The sequence below is a fragment of the Piliocolobus tephrosceles genome, chromosome 13 (genome assembly GCF_002776525.5).
Source record: "Piliocolobus tephrosceles isolate RC106 chromosome 13, ASM277652v3, whole genome shotgun sequence".
In the NCBI taxonomy this organism is placed as follows: Eukaryota; Metazoa; Chordata; class Mammalia; order Primates; family Cercopithecidae; genus Piliocolobus; species Piliocolobus tephrosceles.
In genome coordinates this window covers 1,224,524-1,245,324 of record NC_045446.1, presented here as the reverse complement: position 1 = coordinate 1,245,324, position 20,801 = coordinate 1,224,524, and the positions used below count along the sequence as shown (strand labels likewise).

The 20,801-nt window shown below is 59.1% G+C and overlaps 2 protein-coding genes across 13 annotated transcripts in view; one reads left to right on the top strand and one right to left on the bottom strand.

Moving 5' to 3' along the window:
* MOB2 (MOB kinase activator 2) overlaps window positions 1-8,949 on the top strand; it is a 70,470-nt gene extending 61,521 nt beyond the window's left edge. For 5 of the 6 annotated variants that reach the window (XM_023183360.1, XM_023183358.1, XM_023183357.2 and 2 more), the window contains exons 4-5: window positions 7,005-7,129; window positions 7,917-8,949. In XM_023183360.1, coding sequence (XP_023039128.1) covers window positions 7,005-7,129; window positions 7,917-8,233 — 442 coding nt within the window. In that variant the 3' untranslated portion in view covers window positions 8,234-8,949. The remainder of the gene's footprint in view (window positions 1-7,004; window positions 7,130-7,916) is intronic. The other variant, XM_023183361.2, reaches the window with a different exon arrangement.
* A 7,000-nt stretch (window positions 8,950-15,949) lies between these two features.
* Window positions 15,950-20,801, bottom strand: part of BRSK2 (BR serine/threonine kinase 2) — a 64,107-nt gene continuing 59,255 nt past the window's right edge. For 2 of the 7 annotated variants that reach the window (XM_023183480.1, XM_023183481.1), the window contains 2 exons: window positions 19,377-19,424; window positions 15,950-17,684 (listed from right to left, as the gene is read on the bottom strand). Coding sequence is in view for 3 of the 7 variants with exons in the window: in XM_023183481.1 (XP_023039249.1) it covers window positions 17,665-17,684; window positions 19,377-19,424 (68 nt within the window). In the remaining 4 variants the exon portion in view is untranslated. Of the gene's footprint in view, window positions 17,685-17,954; window positions 18,179-19,376; window positions 19,425-20,801 lie in introns of those variants that run through there. The other 5 variants (XM_023183479.1, XM_023183483.1, XM_023183478.1 and 2 more) reach the window with 4 other exon arrangements.

The following is a 20,801-nucleotide window of genomic DNA, read 5'->3' as shown; positions in this document are numbered from 1 at the left end:
TTTATTTATTTATTTATTTATTTATTTATTTATTTATTTATTTATTTTTTGAGACGGAGTCTCGCTCTGTCGCCCAGGCTGGAGTGCAGCGGCTGGATCTCAGCTCACTGCAAGCTCCGTCACCCGGGTTCACGCCATTCCTGCCTCAGCCTCCCAAGTAGCTGGGACTACAGGCGCCCGCCACCTCACCCGGCTAGTTTTTGTATCTTTTAGTAGAGATGGGGTTTCACCGTGTTAGCCAGGATGGTCTCGGATCTCCTGACCTCGTGATCCGCCCGTCTTGGCCTCCCAAAGTGCTGGGATTACAGGCTTGAGCCACCGTGCCCGGCCAAGAATATATTTTTAAAATAAACCAACTCTCTGGTGTCTACAAGAAGCTCATTTGTCATATTTCATTTGGGATGCTGTCACGAAACACAATAGGCTAGGTGGCTTGTGGGCAACAGAATTTTATTTCTTGCAGTTCTGGAGGCTGAAAGTCCAAGGTGAAGATCCACTGTGGACCAGGAAGGGGGCAGTGACCACGTCACTGGGTCTGATAGCCAGATTCAGTGTCTGGTGAGGGCCCCTTTCCTGGTCCACAGACAGCACCTTCTTGCTGGAAGGAAGGCGGGGTGAGGGAGCCACCAATTCCATTCATGAGCGTTTGCGGCCTCATCACCTCCCAAAGGCCCCATCTCCAGATACCCTCGCATCTGGGGTTAAGCTTTCAACATAGGAATGTGGGGCACAAGCATCCTGTGTGTTGCGTCATTCTGGACTCTGGTGCAGGCAGGTTAGAAGTAAGAGGACAGAAAACGTGCTGAGAAAACACGCTCAGGGGGAAGCGGAAGTGGCCGTGTCAGTGCCAAAGGAGACTCCGAGCGAGGAAATGACCAGGAACAAAAAGGTCATCTATTTAGAAAAGGAGCAGCTCCTGAAGAAGAAATCCTGCCCAAAATGTGTGTGTACCAGACAACAGGGCTGTCCACACAAAGCAAACGGACAGACTGAACTGCACGGAGACATGATAACCGGGCGTTGCAGCCCTCATCTCGGTGATAGAGCCTCACAGACAGAGTCAGCGAGAGCATGGAGCCCGATGACCCACCAGTCGGCTGTGTTGAAATGACACACACAGACACTGCAGCCTCAACAGCAGAACACCCCTCTTTTCAACCTCACAAAGATTAGCCACCAAAATGGAGCATACCTGTCACAAAAGAGCCCTTAACAAATTTTAAAAAATCAAAACTATACGCAGTAAGTTTTCTGACCATGGTGGAGTTAAACTGGAAATGAGTAACAGAGAACAGGAAAGTCTCCAAACACTTGCAGACTGACACATTCTGAGTAATCCATGGGTCCGAGAGGATGCTTCAAGAAAAAAACCGTAACAGACTGCACAGGAAGACACAGCGCGTCAGAACTGGTGAGACATGACTCAGGCAGTGCTTAGAGGGGGGTTAGAGGATGAAATGCTTTCTTAGAAAAAGAAGATGACTTTCAATCATCTGAAGTTTCCAACTTAAACTAGAAAAAGAGCAAAATAAATCAAAATCAAGCAGAAGAAAGTAAATAAGAACAGAAAGCAGTGAAATTGATTTTTAAAACAATAGGGGAAATGAGTGAAATCAAAATGTGATAACTTGGAAAGATAATAAAATTGGTAAACCTGTAGTAAGTACAAAGATAAGAGAGAAGATGCAATGATCAGTAAGAAGGAGTGAATGTCACCAAACCCTGTGGCTGTGAAGAGGAATATCACTGTAGATCCAGTGCATGTTAAAACGATAATAAGTAAGTATTGCAAAAATAACCTCTGTGCACATTAATTCTGTGGCTTGGGTTAAACGGACCAACTCTTTGGAAAGCACAGTACACCAAAACTCGCCTAAGATAGGCAGTGCCATAAGGTAAGAAGAAAGAATAAAAGGCATCCAAATTGGAAAAGAAAGAAAACAATAGGCCCCCTTATCTACAGTTTCAGTTACCCATGGTCAACTATGGTCTGAAAATAGTAAATGGAAAGTTCCCGAAATCAACAATAAGGTTTAGCACACTGTTCTGAGCATCGTGACGCGGTCTCCACCGTCCTGCTCCAGGTGTGCGTCCTCCTCCCTCGGCCCAGCTGTGCCTTGGCCCCTGTGAGCGATCCACTGCTGCAGCGCCAGGGTGCTCATGCTCAGGTCGCCTCTCTGTGACCTGAGGCGGCACAAAGCACAAGAGCATGGTGCTGGCAATTCAGATATGCCAAAGAGAAGACAGAAAGTGCTTCCTTGACCTAAAGATGAAAAGGTGAAAGTTCTTGAGTAGAAAGAAAAAGATTGTGTGTGAAGTTGCTAAGATCTAAGGTAAGAACAAATCTCTTCTTCATGAAATTGTGAAGAAGGGAAAAAAAAGTCAGGTTAATTTTGCTGTGACACCTGAAACTGCGAAAGTGGCAGCCACAGTGCGTGTCGAGTACTTGGATCTGTGGGTGGAGGAGGAGGTGAGAGGATGGGAGCAGCAGCGTGTGGCCATTGAGCCTGCAGGGGCCCAGCAAGGGACCCCCTGAGATGCGACACCAGCCACTCACTGCAACTGATTGTCCTGTTTATCAGTTACCCTGGGTGTGGTGGCTCACACCTGTAATCCTGGCTACTCAGGAGGCTGAGGCGGCGGATCACTTCAGGAGTAGGAGTTCAAGACCAACTTAGCAACATAGCGAGACCCTATCTCAGTCAGCCAATCAAATCCGCCTGTCTTTATCTTAGTAATGTATGTACAGGAGAAAGCGTAGCATATGTGGGGTTTGCGGCTCTCCGTGGCTTCAGGCAGGCCCTGGCGGTCTTGCAGTGCATCCCTGTGGATGGAGTGATTGCTGCTTCCCTGTGCACACATAGTATGATTGGGAAAACCTCAAGGATTGTAGCAAAGAATAATAATAATAAATTTGGCAAGGTCAGCACATACAAATCAGTCATAGGTCTGGATATCAGCAGTGTGACATTGAAAACTGAAATTAATCTTTAAAATACCATTTGTAATAGCTCCAAAAACAATGAGATCCTTAGTTATAGACTTAACAAGACATTCCCAGGATCTGCACCCTGGAAACTACAAAATGCTGATGCAGAAAAATCAAAGGTCTGTGTAAATGGAGAGACGCACTGCACTTACCACCTGGAAGATGACTGCAAAAACAAATTTTCACCCAAACTGATGTGTTGATTTAGTGCAGTTCCAATCCAAATCCCAGCAGAGTTCAAGTGTACACTAGTTAGTTCTAAAATTTACGTGGAGGGACAAATTAGCTGAAATAGCTACAATGATTTTGAAAAAATAAGTTAGAGGAATCTCACACTTTTGAGACTTACTGTGAAACTCTAGTAATTAAGACAGTGTGCAGTGTCGAAGGAACGGATACACAGCTCCGTGGAACACAGTGGAGTCTGGAGATAGAATATCGTCGATAGAGATGGAGAGTCGGGAGATAGACCCACGCAAACAGGGCCCTCAGAGTTTTGACAAAGCAAAATAAATTCAAGGGAGAAAGGAGAGCCTGTTCAACAGATGCTGTTGGGAAAAGCAGTCATTTGTGTCAAAAACCAAACACTGACCTAACCCTCATGCCTCATACAAACATCTAAAACTACAAAGCTTTTGGAAGGAACCATAGGAAATCCTCATGACATTAGGCAAAGAGTTCGTGGATTGACACCAAAGATGCGATCCATTGATGGAAAAGAACCGATGAATTGGACTTCATCAAAATTTAGAACTTTTGCTTCAAGACACTTTTAAGAGAAAGAAGGGCTGGGTGCGGTGGCTCAAGCCTGTAATCCCAGCACTTTGGGAGGCCGAGACGGGCGGATCACGAGGTCAGGAGATCGAGACCATCCTGGCTAACACGGTGAAACCCCGTCTCTACTAAAAAATACAAGAAACTAGCCGGGCGAGGTGGCGGGCGCCTGTAGTCCCAGCTACTCGGGAGGCTGAGGCAGGAGAATGGCGTGAACCCGGGAGGCGGAGCTTGCAGTGAGCTGAGATCCGGCCACTGCACTCCAGCCTGGGCGACAGAGCGAGACTCTGTCTCAAAAAAAAAAAAAGAGAGAAAGAAGACAGACTCCAGGCTGGGAGAGGAAACATTTGCAAATCACACATCCCAGAAAGGACTGATATCCAGAATACATAAAGAACGGATGCAACTCAGCAATAAGAAAACAAAACAGTCCAGTTAACTGTCAGCAAAAGAAATGAGCAGACAGTTCAGCAGAGAAGGTGTGAGGATGGCAGCTGGGGCAATCGTGTGTCATTAGCCATTAGAGAAAGGCAAACTGAAACTGAGCAGACCCATGTCTCGCTGCTCACATGCCGGTCGGGACACTGGTGCTGGCAAGGGTGTGGCCACCTGGCAGTCTGTTCTGCTGGCAGGGACACAGGTGAATAGATGAGCACGCCACGTCCGTCTGCAGGGGCAGCATCTGGGCAGTGAGGAGCCGTGGACTCCCAACACTCCCGCCACGTGACTGCATCCCAGGGACCTCCTGCGTGCAAGAGGGGCCCAGATCGGGAGGACCCTCACGGTGCGATTCCTTCCTGCAGCCCATTCCTGAGGAGCCACCCCCGGGATGCTGGGGACAGAGCAGTACAGCTGTGAGTGGCCACGTAAGCCACTGCGTGTCCTGATTGTGGTCTTGAATACGTGAGTCCGTGTGTGGATAAAATTCATAGAACTATATACCAGAAACGGTTTACTGATAATTCAAAAAGTACAGGAAACAGTGGTGTTCCATCTTTCAGGACAGGTGGGACAATCTGCAGTGTCCCTCAGTTGCTACTTTCTGTTGGTTTGCATCGTGGAAAAGGGTTTTCATCTCTAACCTCCACTGTTTTGAGACCTGTTGCATACCTGTGGCCAGATGCTTCAGATGTCAGCGTGCAGTGTCAGGGTCCCTGGAGCTAGTGTCTGACTCCTGCAGACTGCTGGGCCGTGCTGGCTGGGTCCTCGTCCTGGAAACATGGGGCTCAGTCTGGCCCTTAGGGGCCTGGGCCTCCCCTACACCATCTGGGAAACCCGGGACAGTGGGGATATGTGCGTTCTCCACATTGTTCTCGAGGAGCAGATACTGAAAGGACTGTCGTCTCTGCATTCTCAGAGGGTCTGACAGCCCAGTGGTGATGCCCACGGTGAGGCCTATAGCCTGGGCAGGTGGGCGCGAAGGTCATGCAGAGCTGCCCCAGGGCAAGGATGGCACCTGAGAAGCAGGTGTGGGCACTGCGTCCCCCTCCTCATGGCCTGTCCATTTTGGGGCCACACTCCCCTCGGGTGGCCTGACTCAGCCCCACACAGGGCACACGTGAGAGCTGGTTTGCGTTCCGGAGGTGGGTGCTGGGAGGGGGTTGTCCTAGGACCCTGGTGGTGCTGGGAGGTGGCCTGGTGGCTGTTTCTCTTGCAGAGGGTGGAGTGCCAGCATGCAGGACTTGCAGTGTCATCCTCTAGCCTCTTGGTAACTCTGGTGACCCCCCGGTACCTGCAGTGCACAGGCTGAGGGGCTTCTTGGACACAGCAGAGGGGTGCCCAGAGACACCGGAGGTCCTGTGTCCAGCTGGCAGGATGGCTTCTCTGGCTGTGCGGGAAGTGGGCGAGCCCCCAGTGGCCCTGTCTCAGCCCTTGGGGCATCTCCCCAGGTGCTTGGTGGGCTCTGGAACCCAGGGCACGATGCTTGGAGCCGGCTAAGAGAAGAACGGCCTCCGGAGTGGAGCCTGGATCCATCCTTTTTGGCACTGCCCCACCCGGGGCCATTCCAAGAGGAACCGTGGCTGGATGAGGAGGGTGGGAGCGGTTCGTGTGGAGCCCAGTACTGGGAGGCTGCGGGTCGGTCTAGCTGGGGCAGTGGAGATGATGGTGGTTGTGGTCTCGGTGTGGAGGGGTGTTTGCTCAGTGGCCAGTACTGCCCTGAATGTGTGGCCCATTCCCGCCTGTGGTGAGCTGGGAGCTGGCTCTCGGGGGAAACCCCGACCCGTAGTGTTGGCTGTGTCTCAGGTGTAAGCACTCCCAACACAGCACTTTCCACTGCCTGTGGGTGGGTATCGGCCCCAGTATGCCCTGGTTCAGGCCTGCGGAGGCAGCCGCTGTGGGCACAGCCTTGGAGGACTGAGGCCCAGCACCATGGCAGGGGAAGAGGGGTGGTGGCCACCAGGTGGGGGCCCTGGGTCTTGGTGTTGTGCTGGGGCTAGAGGGGTGTTAGGGGCTGGGTATCACCTTATGTTTACATGAACTAGAGCACACCCTTGTTGTCATGGTTGGACCCAACAGTAAGAGGCAAGCTCAGGGTGTCCATGTCCCTAGGATGCTCCAGCCTGCTCTGCGGCCGCGAGTCTGACATGACTGGCAGCCCTGTGTACAGGGCAAGAGGAGGCCTCGGGGTAGGCCTTCTGGGGCCAGGTCCCTGTCCTGGCCAGTCTGTTGACGGCAGGTGCCACGGAGGCCACTGCACTGCCTGGTTTCCCCAGAGGGGGACTTGGCTTCTAGCAGTCAGAGCGGGGTGCTCCCAAAGGGTGGGGCCTGGCTGACGAGCCACAGCACAGCTTCCTGGGAAGAGAAGGAGCCTCTGCTTTTAAAATGTGACAGAAAAACAGCAGCACACATGTGTGGGAATGAATACAACTGAAGCCATTTAGAAGTGGAGAAAATGAAGACGACCCTTTTCATTTAATCACACGCGTGTACAGCCATGTGACTGGCAGGGTCCCCAGCGTGATCCTGGTGTAGTTCTAAGTCAGCGCAGGCAGACCCCTCCATGGAGTGCAGAGTGGTCCCCGCAGACGGCGGGGACAGTGTCTGCCCGAGGAGGCAGACGCCCGAGTCTGCCACACCTCTGCTGCTGGCACCGCCTCTGCCTGCAGATGACCCGAGCAGGTGGGACCCGCCGGCCGGGTGGGTGTGCAGCAGGCCCTGCAGATGACCCGAGCAGGTGGGACCCGCTGGCTGGGTGGGTGTGCAGCAGGCGCAGGCCCTGACCGCGTCTCTGTCCCCACAGACAGTACTACTGGTATGATGAGCGGGGGAAGAAGGTCAAGTGCACGGCCCCACAGTACGTTGACTTCGTCATGAGCTCCGTGCAGAAGCTGGTGACGGATGAGGACGTGTTCCCCACAAAATACGGTTCGTATGCCCCAGCACTGGGCGGTCATCCTCACGGGGGTGCAGGGAGCATTCAGGACCAAACCCCTGTGCTGTGAGGGGCAGAGGCACGGAGGGCGGCAGCGGCACCACCCCAGCCCCTGCTTACCATGGAGTCACCTGGGCTGTGAGGTGAGGCTGGAGCCCTTGGGCAGGAGTCAACCCAGCCAGGGCCGAGGGCCGTCTCCCTGGCCCTCTGGGCCATGCCGCTGCTCTGGGCCCCTCTTGGTCTGTGCCGCTCACGCAGAGACCACCGTCTACTTGTGGGGGCTTGGGCTGGGGATCAGCTGCGGAGCCTGTGTCCAGATTTCTGTGGGATGTGGTGGGGCTCCACGCCACCCCCATGCTGCCAGAGGGACAGCAGGGGACAACAGGAGAGGCCTGTGCCACCATCACCACCTCCATCCTGGCCTGAGAGCGGGCCCCAGGTGTCCATCAGGGAGACACAGGGGCCCAAGTGCCCAGTCACAGGCCCCTCCCTGAGGAGGTGGCCAGGATGGCCCAGTGAGCGCCCAGCCCTCAGGGCAGGAGCAGCCTCCAGAGCCTGGGCTCGCAGGGAGGTCTCAGCAGCCTGGACCTGGGGTTGGCAAGTCCCTGTGGTGCCTGCTGGTGGGCAGAAGCTATTGCTGTTGGGACTTGGTAGGCCCCGAGGGTGGCAGGGTCAGGGTGTGGGTGGCAGGCACCAGACCCGCCAGGATGGGTGCCAGGGGCCTGGCCTCTGTTGGGGCCAAGGGACATGTGCAGCTTGTGACACAGTGGCCTCCCCCAGGCAGAGAATTCCCCAGCTCCTTTGAGTCCCTGGTGAGGAAGATCTGCAGACACCTGTTCCACGTGCTGGCACACATCTACTGGGCCCACTTCAAGGAGACGCTAGCCCTGGAGCTGCACGGACACTTGAACACGCTCTACGTCCACTTCATCCTCTTTGCTCGGGAGTTCAACCTGCTGGACCCCAAAGAGACCGCCATCATGGACGACCTCACCGAGGTGCTATGCAGCGGGGCCGGCGGGGTCCACAGTGGGGGCAGTGGGGATGGGGCCAGCAGCGGGGGCCCGGGAGCACAGAACCACGTGAAGGAGAGATGAGCCGCCTGGGCTGGACAGGGGCGCACGTGTGCAAAAGGACGGTGGTGTGTGTCCTCTCCTGCATCTGCGTGTGCACACATGTGCTTGGCACGCGTGTGGTGAGGTCTGAGAAGGCCCCGGGCTGCGCTGGTGTGGGCTGCACAGACGCAGACAGCCCCGGCCATGTCCTGCGGCCCCCTGTCGGATGGATGCGTGCCGTTTGTAGAGAAGAGCCTCTGGGCCCGTTCGCTCGTTCAGCAGACACGCGTGGGACTGATGCTTCGAGTTTTCTTCTGTGGGGTTTTCCTTTCTCTGGTCTCCGTGCAGCCCCTGCCCTCCCTCGGGTGCTGCTGGCCTCCGAGGAGGAACTTGGTGGGGGCGTCTCCCCCAGGAGGGTGTGATTTGCAGACTTGGGTCTCTGCTCTGCTTTGGGGTGGGGCTTGCTTTCACAGAGACCCCTTCTTCCCTCTTGCCCCTTCCTCTCCTGGCCTTGCCAGGAGTCTTGGCTGTTGGCAGCTCAGAGGTGGGGGAGGCCTGTGGTGCGGGGTGCCCTGCACCTGCTCCTGTTGCCCCTTCCTGCTGCCTCCTCCATGCCCAAGGAACGCCCTGGTGCAGTCCTCAGGCAAGGCCAGGATGGGGCTGAGGCCCTGCGTGGAGATGCTGCACCAGCAGAAGGCTGAGACCCGCTTACCTTAGTTCATCTGTTCACTCGTAATAAAAAGAATTCTCTCAGGTCAGAGCCTGTGCGTCTCAGCGTCTCGGTTCCCCGCACCCCCCGCCCCCCCACACTGTGGGCAGCCCGGCCACTTCCTTGGTGGGCAGCCTCAGGAACAGGCACCCCGGAGGCTGCCCCGAGAGTGGGGGTCAGAGCAGACTCGCCCCTCACTGCCTGCGAGGGTCCACAGCCAGCCTGCAGGTGCTGTGGGGGAAGCACAAACCCCGTGTCACTCGCCCTCCCCAGCTGCCTCAGCCACCTGCCTCTCCCATGCTGGTGGTGGGGACCCTCAAATGTGGCTGCAGTCAACTGGGGACATCTTCTCCAAAGGGCTCTGGGCCAGCCAGCCCGAAACAGTGGCTCTGCCGCAGGGGCCCTTCCTGGCCAGGACAGTGTGGACCAGGGGCAAGCAGGTTTGTGTCCTCAGCCTGGGAGTGGGTAGGCACGTGCTGCAGGGAGAGGGGCCCTAAACTGAAGCCCGGGGCTTATTGGGACCTGAGTGGGCTGAGAAGTGGGAAGAGTGGGCTTCCCGGGTCAGGGCCTAGTTGGTACAGACCTCAGGACTGTGGGCCCCTGCCAATGGCACCTGCTGCACAGTGACCTCCCCCCGCCCCCTGCTTAGCTAGTGGGGCCTGCCCGGGTCATGGTGCTCCCCTGGCCTTAGGCTCAGCCTGCATGATGCACCTATGGCCAACAGGCCCGTTCTTGGCTTTCCCAGGGACCGAGCTACAGGTCAGAGTCCCTTCCCCTGCCCTGTCTCTGCCTCCCACTTCGAGAACTGACAGCCTCTGGGTTTCTCAACATGGCTGGAGTCAGCGGGCAGCATCTCCTCCGACATCCACGCCCACCACCTCCCCACGAGGGCCCACGCTTGACTGTGACTCTGGGCCACACAGTGAGTCAGTACCTGGAGCCAAACCCAGTTCCCAGAGGGAGGCCTGCTGGGTGCCACCTACCCTTGTCTCCTGATGCTCTGCGTGGACCCCCAGAGTGGAGGCCCCAGGACACCCACAGAACTTGACTGAAGGGGCTGAGTGTAGGAGCCTGAGGCAGGGACCAGCGCTGGCCTAGGTAGCAAGGAGGTCTCCCGGCAAGGGAGGGCAAGAACGGAGGCGGGTGGCCTGGTGGGGCTGCCCTCTCTGGCTAAGGCTCCTGGCTGGGGTGTGCACGGAGCTCCTGGCTGAGGCCACGGGGAGCCAACCGGGCACACAGCCTGGGTCGCTGTATGCTGGCAAACCTGGGGCCTGGCTGCCGAGCGGAGGCCAGGCGGAAGATTGGACTGAGAGTGCTACAGGGCACAGGGGGCTGGGGACTGGCTCCACAGGAGCTGGAGGGGCTAGGAGGACACAGATTCCAGCTGGAGCCTCAGATGGAACGTGTGTGGAGCCTGAGGGACGGCCTTAGGAGGTGTCCAGGGTGCACATTCGTGCCGGTCTCACACTCAGGATGCAGCTGCAGGGTCCCCAGGGCACGTGGGAGTTGCGGGCACAAGTTCCTTTGGGAAGGGTTCCTGGGACGAGGGCTGGCGCTGGGTGTTGGGGCGCCTGCTGCTAGGCCATAGTCTGGTGGGCCATCCGCTCCTGGGCGGAGGGGACTGCTGTGCGCTGCCCTCCACTGGGAAGGGTTCTTGCTGCAAGACCTGGAGTCCTGGCCAAACCTCCCTGCCTCTGCCTCCATTTCCGAGGCCTGTACACTGAGGGGGGTCTCAGTGGTGAGGGGGCTCAGCCCTCACCCCCCAGCTCACTCAGTCTCTGAGGTCTCTGTTCTGAAAGGTAGAATGACGGTCCCCAAAAGAGATCCGTGTCCTGATCCTGAGAGGCCGTCTCCTTCGATAGCACAGGAGGATAGAAGCTGCAGATGGAATCGGGTTCCCCAGCACTGACCTGGGGATGGGGAGGTTATCTGGATGGGCCCAGTGTTGTCAGGAGGGCCAAGGGCACTGAGCAGGGAGGCAGTGGAGGAAGGCAGCGTGGGAAGGGCATGAGTCAGCAGTGCAGGCAGCTGCTAGAAGCTGGGAAAGGAAGGAGCCCAGAAAGAAGCAGCCCTGCTGACTAGCCCGGTGAGGCCCGTTTGAGATAAGTTCTTTTGCCTCCAGCCACGAAGCTCATGGCAACTGCAGCAACAGGAGATGAAGGCAGATTTTGGTTCGAGGCATGAGGCGCTGCTGTAGCAAACACCTAGGAAGGTGGAAGTGGCTTTGGCATCGGGCAGAGGCTGAAAGAATTTCGAGGGTGATAGAAAAAGCCTGTGATGTTGTTAAACAGGTGGTAGAAGGATGGAGGCAAGTGGGGCTCCAGGGGCTCAGAGGAACTAGCCTGGGCTTTGAGAAGAGTCACAGCTGCTGTGACCCACCCGTCCTCAGACATGTGGGGTTAAAGGTGCAGGTGGGAGCTAGAGGGAAAGGAACGGGAGCCAGGGAGAGCCCCCTGTCGATGGGGGTAGAGGCACAGCTGTACTCTGTCCCGTGGCCATGTGTGGGCCGCACTCGTGGGCGGTCAGCCTGGCCCCCTTTCGCTGCTGAGGTCAGCCAAGTGAGGGAAAGAGGGGTGAGCACCCTGCCGTCGGGAATTCTCAGCTAAAGATGCTGATGTCAGGGGTTCACTGTCAGGAATGTGTGCTTGGAGTAACGGCCACACCAGGAGCTCCTGGAGGAGGGCGAGCCTGTGGCTGGTGGATGCTCCGGGTCACCCAAGCCTATGCTGAAAGCAGGGACAGCTGTGGGAGGTCTGTGGACGAGCCTTGGGTCTTACGGAATAAAGCCCCGTGGGAACTACGAGGGGCTCTTACACCATCAGAAACTTGGCTGGCTTGGACTGAGGCAGAGGGGATGTGATGAAAGCCTCTTGGGCCCCCAAAAATCAGCAGGCAGGAAGCAGACTAAACTGTTCAGCTGCAAACACTTGCCACATTTCATACACAGAGCGCGTGGCCCTGAGGGTGGAGGTGTCAGCACAGAGGCAGAGCCTGGACCCACAGAAGGAGTTCCCAGGCCTTGCCGGGACCCGAGGGATATATGCCCAGCTGGATTTTAGATTTCTTGGGAGCAGCGACACAGGCACCTTGCAGCTTTCTGTGTGTGTCACGTGTGTGTGTGTATGTGTGTGTGGGTGAGTATGCACGTGTAAACGACTGGGTTTCACCGTCACCCAAACTGGAGCGCTCACTGCAGCCTCAGACGTCACCCCCTTCAGCCTCCGGAGCAGCCAGGACCACAGGTGCGAGTCACCATGCCTGGCTGGTTTTGAAATATTTTGTGGAGGTGAAGTTTCACTACCAAGGCTGGTCGTGAACCCCTGGGCCCCGGTGATCCCTTCTGCCTCAGCCTCCCAAAGTGCTGGACCAGCACACCCAGCCAAACTTTCCTCGAGAACGGGAATGTCTGCGACTGGCATTCCGCATCTGTTCCCGGTTGTATTTTGGGAGCAGGTAACTGGTTTTCCAGCTTTTGGGGTCCACAGATGGAGCGGGAACTGCTCCTGGGTGGAAGGTCCAGAGTGTCAGCCATACCTGATCGGGGTGGCTTAGAGGGTGCGACTTGGGACTGGTAAACTGATGAGCTGGACATGAGGTTTGGGACGGGACTGGGTGCTGTGTTCGGTGGAGACTGTTGGGGCTGCAAGGGGAGGGATACATTTGCATGTGGCATGGGTGTGAAGCAGGGGGGCGGAAGGGTACTGTGGTCGGCCTGAGACCTCCCTCACCACCGGCTGTGTCCACACCTAGTCCTGTGGAAGTGAACGTGCCCCCCGGCAGCAAAGGAGAATGAAAGCAGCAGTGGGATTAAGGCAGTCAGCTGACCTTGAGAGGCAGAGGTGGTCTGGGCCCAGTGAGAGGACGCGGCCTGCATCGTGGAAGCTGGACGCAGGCTGGGGCGCACAGTGCACAGGACACAGCTGTGAGGAGGCTCCACCCACGCTCCTGGCTGCGAAGGTGGAGATCCCGGGCCTCGGGATGCAGGTGGCCACAGGTCCTCCCCTGGAGCCTCCAGGAGGGGCACACCTTGATTCTAGACCGGGGAGACCCCCTTGAGTGAGACCTGCCCAGTCCTTGACTCTGGGACTGTGAGGTGCTGGTGTTTTAAGCTTTTTAGTTTGCAATAACTTAACTATGGCAGTGATAGGAAACCACAGGAGACGATGCATCTACTTATCAGGCCAAGGTGTTCTTACAAGGTCCTAGGGGCAGGTGCACAGGAGGGCCCAACTCCCCGGCATGAGACCCACAGCGTAGTCTCCCGTCTGGCCCGAACATGGCTCTCGTAGGGCCTGTCTGGCCACGAACATGGCTCCCTGGGTCGTGTTCCCGGCACGTCTGTCAGCCCTGCCCACTCTCCAGCAGGCCCCGCTGCCTGGAAGGTCGCCACTGGTTCTCCCTTCTGTTGCCGGCTGCCTCCTCTGGCTCTCTGCTGACCCCGACCCCTTGCCATATCACACCAAGAGACCTGGGTTGGTGGGGGGAGTTGGGGTGGGAGGGGGAGAAGTCACTGGAGTGAGTGGGGAGGCACTGGACTTAGGGCAGAGGGCCTGGGGACCACACCACTGGAGGGAGGGAGGAAGGCAGGACGCAGGACGGGTTGGCAGGGCCAGGCCACTTGTGGTGAGCTCCCTGGCAGGGGATGGGAGCAGGGCAGCTGCAACGTCCCACCCTGGAGCCGGCACATGGGCGTCAGCCTCCTCCTGCAAGCTCTGAGGCTTTGTAACACCAGGAATTGTTTCATCCTTTTTTTTTTTTTTGAGATGGAGTCTCGCTCTGTCGCCCAGGCTGGAGTGCAGTGGCGCGATCTCAGCTCACTGCAAGCTCCGCCTCCCGGGTTTATGCCATTCTCCCGCCTCAGCCTCCCGAGTAGCTGGGACTACAGGCGCCCGCCACCTCGCCCGGCTAGTTTTTTTTGTATTTTTTAGTAGAGACGGGGTTTCACCACATTAGCCAGGATGGTCTCGATCTCCTGACCTCGTGATCCGCCCGTCTCGGCCTCCCAAAGTGCTGGGATTACAGGCTTGAGCCACTGCGCCCGGCCGAATTGTTTCATCTTACAGCTTAGGAGGCCGGGGCTCGGTGCCTCTGCCCTCAGCTGACTGGGAAAAGCCCAGCGCAGGCTCTCTACAGAGCAGAGCTAGGCCTGGACTGCTGTGTGCAGGGCCCCTCCCTGGAGCACCCACCTCCTGCCTACTGGGGTCCCGTCCTGTGCGGGAGGCGAGTCAGACTCGTCCGCCACCGCCCACCTGCCATGCCATGGGTGGGCTCACCAGTAGGCTCGTTCAGCAGGGCCCCAGCTCTCAGGCCAGGCCGTGGCAGGCTCTGACCCCAGATGTGCCTGTCAGATTAGCCACCTGAGAACTGAGGACCAGGACTGCGAAGCCGTCCTCTAGGTGGGCAGACCAACCACCACATCCTTTTTCAGTCTCCATCTTAATTTCTTCATAGAAATGAGGTGAGGACCGACTGGTGTAAAGTGAGACTAGTGTCTGCCACATCAGAAGTCCTGCCATATTTGTTTTCATTTTTTATAGAAATACCAGCAGATTCTGGCTTAGCTCACTTTGGGTTCTGTTACTTAAAACCAAGACAGCTTGGTGTCAGAAGTGGGACTGCAGGACACAGCCCCTTCCTGAGCAGACTGGGGAGCTGGCAGGGTTCTTGACAGACTGTTTCCTTTTGGGCCTCCAGTCATGTGCCTGAGAAGGCTGGCTTCTCACCGTGAATGTTTAGAGGAGGACCAGGAGTGTGTGTGTCAGCCACTCGGAGAAGCAGGTGCAGGACCACAGGTCAGGAAGGCTTCCGGTCTGGGACCAGCAGCCTGTGACCCCACAGACCGTCCTGTACTTCGCTGAACTGTAGCAGCCAAATTCCTTTCCTCAGCCTGTTTAAGGTAAAATGAGCTGGGAAACTGGATAATCCAGGGATTGGAATGGAGTCTGATTCCCTGGGCCCCTCCCAAGTGCCTTTCTTCGGGGTACCCACCTCCTGTGAGCTCAGCCACTTGGCAGTCCAGGATCAAACGGGATGGCTCAGCTTCCCTCTGTGTCCCGGGCTCTGAGTGGAGCCCCGAGCTAACAGCCTGATAGACATGGTGAGCCCCTGGTTCCCTCCAGAGAGGTGGGTACAGGCACAGCTTGAAGTTCAGGGCAGTGGCTCTCACTTGGGGGTGATTCTGTCCCCTACCAGGAGACTCATGGCAATGTTTGGGAATGTTTTGTCACAGTGGAGGTGGGACAGCTACTAGCTTCTGTTGGACTGAGACCAGGGATGTGGCCCCCACCCCATCGTCATCCCACTGCAGCCGCCGTGTGCTTAGCACCTGCTCCAATGATAAACAGCTGGGTGCAGTCCAGCCACGCCCGAGTCCTTCACACGGGAGGGCAGTGTGCGTGGGCGTGCGCCTCCCAGGGCAGCTCTGTGGATGCCGCAGTCTGCCTGGACCCTGCTGAGGCCTGCTCCTGGCCTCCTCCAGGCCACTGGCCTCATACAGCATGGGCCTGGACTCGCCCTTCTGCGGCGGCGGCAGAGGGGCAGCTGGGCCAGGGTGTCGTGCCAGTGGAGCCCTCAGCCCTGGCTGCCCTCTGTGGCAGGCATGCCTGGGACCATCCCCGCTCTAGCTGCAGGGGCTGTGCTCAGCCTGGGCCCCTCACTCCTAGGGCTGGGTCATGGCACCCTATCCAGTCTCTTCCCAAGTGAGGAGCGGGAAGAAGGCTCGTTCTCCAGGAAAAGGCCCAGGCCTGGGATGGCCCATGCAGGCCTTGTAGTGGCAGAGGTGCCATGTAAAGAGCACTCGCCCCGGCCCTGGCCCTGGCCCTGAACGGGAGCCCGCCTCAGGCTGGGGCAGCCTCAGGGGATGGCCCTACGTATCGGAAGTGACCTCTGACCCTGGCTGCCAGGACCCTCGCCCTCTTCAGCTGGGCAGAGGGTAGCTGCGTTCACACTGGCGCAGCCCAGGGGCTGCAAGTGGGGAGCTAGAAGCTGTCCCGGGCTGTCCCAGAGCCCTGCGCGCGCGCCCTGCCCGGATGAAGACCTGTGTCGCTGTCTTTGCGGAAGGGATTTATTGTTCCGAGCTGCAGTCGCTCACAGTTAGGACAGGGGTACACTGCAGGGGCTCGCCCACTTCCGTGGCGCCTGCTGGAGTCCGCGCGTGTCCGAAGCACAAGAGGGGAAGGCGAGCAAGAGGCATTTTGCTTCATGTCCTCGATCTCCGTGGAGAGCCCCTTCCCGCCTGGACCGCCTGGCGTTTGCTGTCCTAGGTGTTTGCTTTTGTTCTTACGTATAGAAATCCCAGCCTGTGGCAGAGGTCTCATGTCAACAGAAGCGTTAAAATGTATACACGAGGTGGGTGGGAGGCAGGGGCAGGCACTGAAGCAGACAGACTCCACGGCAGAGGCATGCATCAGACCCGCCGCCCCCCATGGCCGCTGCATCCAGGCTGTGCCCGCCTGGGAGGGCCGGGCACATGGGCAGAAGGGAACACAGAAGCTGGAGCTGGGGTGAAGCACGGCGGTGGGCACTGGGCAGGGGGGCCTGCAGCCCCCTCCAAGCCACGCCCTGGGCCTTGCTCTGCACAGAACGCCCAGCGAAGGAGCGCCACCGACTCTTTCTGTCCTTTTTTTTTTTTTCAACTTTTTAAAATTTTAATAAGAAAAGCCCCACGTGCCCCTGCTGTCCTGTGTGTGGGGAGGGCCAGCTGGGGGCCTTCCTCCTACCCCTTCACCCTTGGACACAAAAACCAAGATTGCCCCAGCCTGGGTCTTGACAGAGGGGCGCTGGCGCTGCCGTCCGCTACGAGACGCTGCCCCTCTGCCCCGAGCCCCCACAGGTGGAGCTGCTGCTCCACAGAGAAACGGAACCCATGACAGAGCGAACCGCATCATCTTAGATGTGTGTGTAGAAAGAACCGGGAGCAAGGGACTGAAACACAAAACCTGGCCCTGTCCCAGCGGCGCCCCCACCCCCACACCCTTTTCCAAAAACCACCAAGAAAAAAAAGTTTATAAAAATATCTTGCAGGAATTCTTTAAAGTTTACAGTAGCTCGCCAGCTGCCCCGAGCCCCACCAGCTCTGTCCTCAGAGGGCGCCCTGGCCCCAGACCCCAGCCCGCCCGAGACGGGCAGACGGCAGGGGATGCGGCCGCCGCCCGTCCCTGAACAGAGGTGTAGAGAATCCATAAATTAAAACAGCAAATAAATAACACTGATCCCAGCCCAGCGGCCTGGCCTGCTGGGAAGGCTCTGGCGCCCCAGGGTCTCTGTTTCCACCTCAGCCAGGGAGGAGCGCCAGAGCCCACAGCCGCCCCAGATAAGGCAAGGGAGGCGCAGGTGAGACGCGAGGACGGGAGGCAGCCTGAGGAGGCCAAGACTACACGGAGGCGGAGGCGGCACGGCCAGGGAGGCGGGGCATGGGCCTGCGAGGCGAGAGGCGGCCTCCGGGCGCGGCGTGGAGGGGGTGGACGGGGTCTGTTCCTGTGGCTACTTTGCCCACCGGGGGTCCCGGCCCCAGAAGGCCGTCGGGCAGGCTGTTCTTGCCGAGGGGTCAGGTGACCGGGAGTCCGGGTCGGCCGGGCTGGAGGGGGCTCCCCCGAGCCTGGCCCTCCTCCCACGGGCCGTGCGGAGCTGAGGCGAGGAGCTGCCGCGGGGTGGACGGGGCGCTGGGCTGGGCCTCGCTGCCTGGCAGCAACAGCAGGAGCGGAGGGAGGGCGGGTCCGCAGCAGCTGCCTTCGGTCACAGAGGATGGCCTCGTGGAGGTGACATGTTAACTTTTCGGGATAATTCCTGGTATCAGAGTGGAAACAAGCGACGCTGTCAGAGGCAGAGACAGAGACAGGAGAGAGAAAAGAGACAGGCAGAGACAGGAGAGAGGAAACAGCGGGCGCAGGTGGCACAGGCCGGTCCTGGCGCCCCTTTCCTTTCCTCCCAGGCTCTGAGAACAGTCTGGACGGACGGACGGGCGGCGCGGCCGCGGGTCCACTTGGGGCAGGGCAGGTGGCGGGCGGCGAGGCAGCCGCTGTCAGTGCTGTGCTGGGGGTGGGGGGGCTAGTGTGTCTAAGGCTGCTCGCGGCGGGCGGCGGGCGGGCCCATGTTGGCCGTGTCCTTGCCCGTTGGGTACTCGGCGTCCCCTCCGGGGCCAGGGCCAGCGGCCGCGGAGTCACCGAGTGGGCCGTGGGCACTCCGCTTGGCGGGCGTGCTGGGGGCCTGGGCCGCCTGCCCGTTCTTCTCGTCTGAAAAAAGTTGTTTAATTACGTCAAAGAAGTTACTCAATGGGCTGCCTGGGTACACAGAACAGAGACAAAAAAAAAAAAAAAAGAAAAAAGAAAAAAAGGGGGAGAGAGGAAGGGAGGGAAGGAGAGAGAAAGAGAACAAACAAACAAATGAACAAAGGGGCCTCGACGAGGGAGAGAACCCAGAGATGAGGCTGAGATGGGGCCGGCGGGCGGCAAGCGGGGTGGGCAGGCGGCAGCCGGCAGGGGCCCTGCACGCGGGGGGGCTGTGCGCTGTGGGGCCAGGAGCTTAGGACCCCAGTGCCTCCGAGTTGTTGCGCAGGACCCAGGGCTCCTCTGGCGAAGTGAGGCTTGGGGCAGGTGGTGAGACCCTGCCCTCCCTCCCCACCAAGGCCTGGCCTGGAAGGCCCTGCACCGCCCCCTTGCCTCCCCACCTCACAGCCGTGAGGGACGGCCCACCCCCACTCTGGAGATGACAGCGTAAAGACAAGGGCCTGCTGGGAGCTCTACAACCTCGCAGGACCCTGGGGGCAGCTGCTGGCCCCGCTGCGTGAGGCCCCGTGGAAGAGAGGGAGAGGGTGTGCCCACCACACCGCCCCAGAGAGGCCTGAAGCCCGACTCCTGACCAGCTTGGACACAGTTCAGCAGCAGACAGACAGATGGACAGATGGGTGGACAGGCATGGAGGGGGTGGGTGTGGGAGGCAGGCTGGGGGTCTGGGGACAGGCAGCTAGAGTCATGTCCCAGGTCCCTGGGATGGGGGCAGTCCCGAGGAGAGGGGCGGAAATGGGGAGCCCACCCTTCTTGGGGCCCTGCGCTCACTGCCCAGGTGTGCCGATGGAGGCACGTCAACCCCACTTCCTAAGCCTAACCACCACCTGAATCCTGAGCTCCCTGCCAGGCACAGCCTCCAGTGGACAGAGGGATGGGCACCGGCCCCTGCCCTAGGCCACAGCCTGCACCAGTGGGACCCTCACTAGCTTCAGGCCTTGGGAGCCCCTTCCTGGGCCTGCCCTGATCCTAGGGCCTGGTGGCCAGGAGCCCCGCCTGGGCCCACTGTGGTAGGGGAGCGGCCTGGGCTGCTCCCGGTAGAGGATGGGGCCGGGGACATCTGGGCTGCTGGATGCCTACATCTACACAGGGAAGCCGAGACAGCCGGGGCGGCGGGTTGGCCAGAGCGGGCTGAGGGTGAGGGTGAGCGGTGGAGTGGCAGGCGGAGGCGCCAGTGAGCGTGGGGGATTCTTACCACATTTGGAAAGCCGCCCCGTCATCATTTCCATACAGTTAGTGGTGTCTGGAGCACAGAATGGAGAGAGGAGGGAGTGAGTGAAAGGCTGCCCCGCGCCTTCCGACTGGCTGGACGCCCACAGCCTCCGACGGGGAGGGGCGGAGCCAGGAGTGGGTGGGGCCCCGGAGGGAAGGGTGAGGTACTAGGTGGGGCGGGAGCCAGGGGGCAGGGCCTGGAGTGAGGCGGGGCTGCGGGGGCGGGAAACAAGGCGGAGCCACCTGGGCAGCAGCGGGTCCTCCAGCAGCCTGAGCCTGGATATGCCCGGTGCCCTGGGTGGGCCTGGCCACCTCCCATGGGCCGACAACCCCGCCCTGGCCGTGGCCTGCGTCCGTCACTATGCATCCTCACTGTGCCACTCGGGAGCTCCAGGACCCTGTGGTTTCCAGCTGCCCCTCAACTCAAGGCAGGCACCCTCTTCCTCAACCCTCTCCCCTGCTGCTGGGCCTGGGGATGTTGGTGCTGCCAGGCCAGGACTGGGGTGGAAGCAAGGCCCTGGGAGGGGCTGCTCCCTCGAGGCCCACACTGGCGCCTGCAGAGGGTGGACAAATGCCCTGGTCTGCCTGTGCCTGCTCACTGGGGGCTCTCAGCCCCCCTCCTCAGCCGGACTGGGGTCTCCAGGAGGGTGGGCAGTGCCTGAGGAGGCCCCCTGCTGGCTAGACGCCTTCCACACGTCCTTGGAGCTGGGCTCACTGGACAAAAGCGTCCAATGTGGGAGGGGGCGGGGCTGGGCGTAGCGAGATCATGGGGACGGGCTGGGCTCCTCAAGTCCAAAGGCAGACAGGTGGGGCCCAGAACAGGCCCCCGAGCGCCTCTGCAACGGGCTCCACTGAGGTCAGGGTCCAGGGCAGGAATGGAGAGGGGCTGGGAGTTGGCTCGGTGGGGAGTGGTACGTGCTGATGGGCAGGACCACACTTTGCAGGACCAGGCTGGGGGAGCTCTGCCCACAGGCCACGTAGGAGCAGACTGAGGCACCCGGGGCCCGTTTCTGCTTGCCCTCCTGGACAAGCCCTGTCCGTCCCTGGCCCTGGTGGCCGCCCTGTCCGTCCCTGGCCTTGGTGGCCGCCCGGTCACTCCCTGGCCTTGGTGGCCGCCCGGTCATTCCCTGGCCTTGGTTTCCCTTCCTAAGATGAAAGCTTCCAAGGCTCAGAGAGCCAGAAGCTGCTGCCGGCCGATGGCACAGCCTCCGCTGTAGGGCAGAGCCACATGTATCTGCGGGGCTGAGCACCTGGAACCCTGCTCCTCCTCGCCTGCTGTGCCAGCCTGGCTCCCAAAATCAGGAGAAGGGGGCAACTCCTCCACCCACTGGGGCTTCGATTAGGGCCAGGGCTGTGAGGGCCCTCAGCCCCCAGCCCGCAGTGGGGTTAGGCACACTCGGGGGGGCTC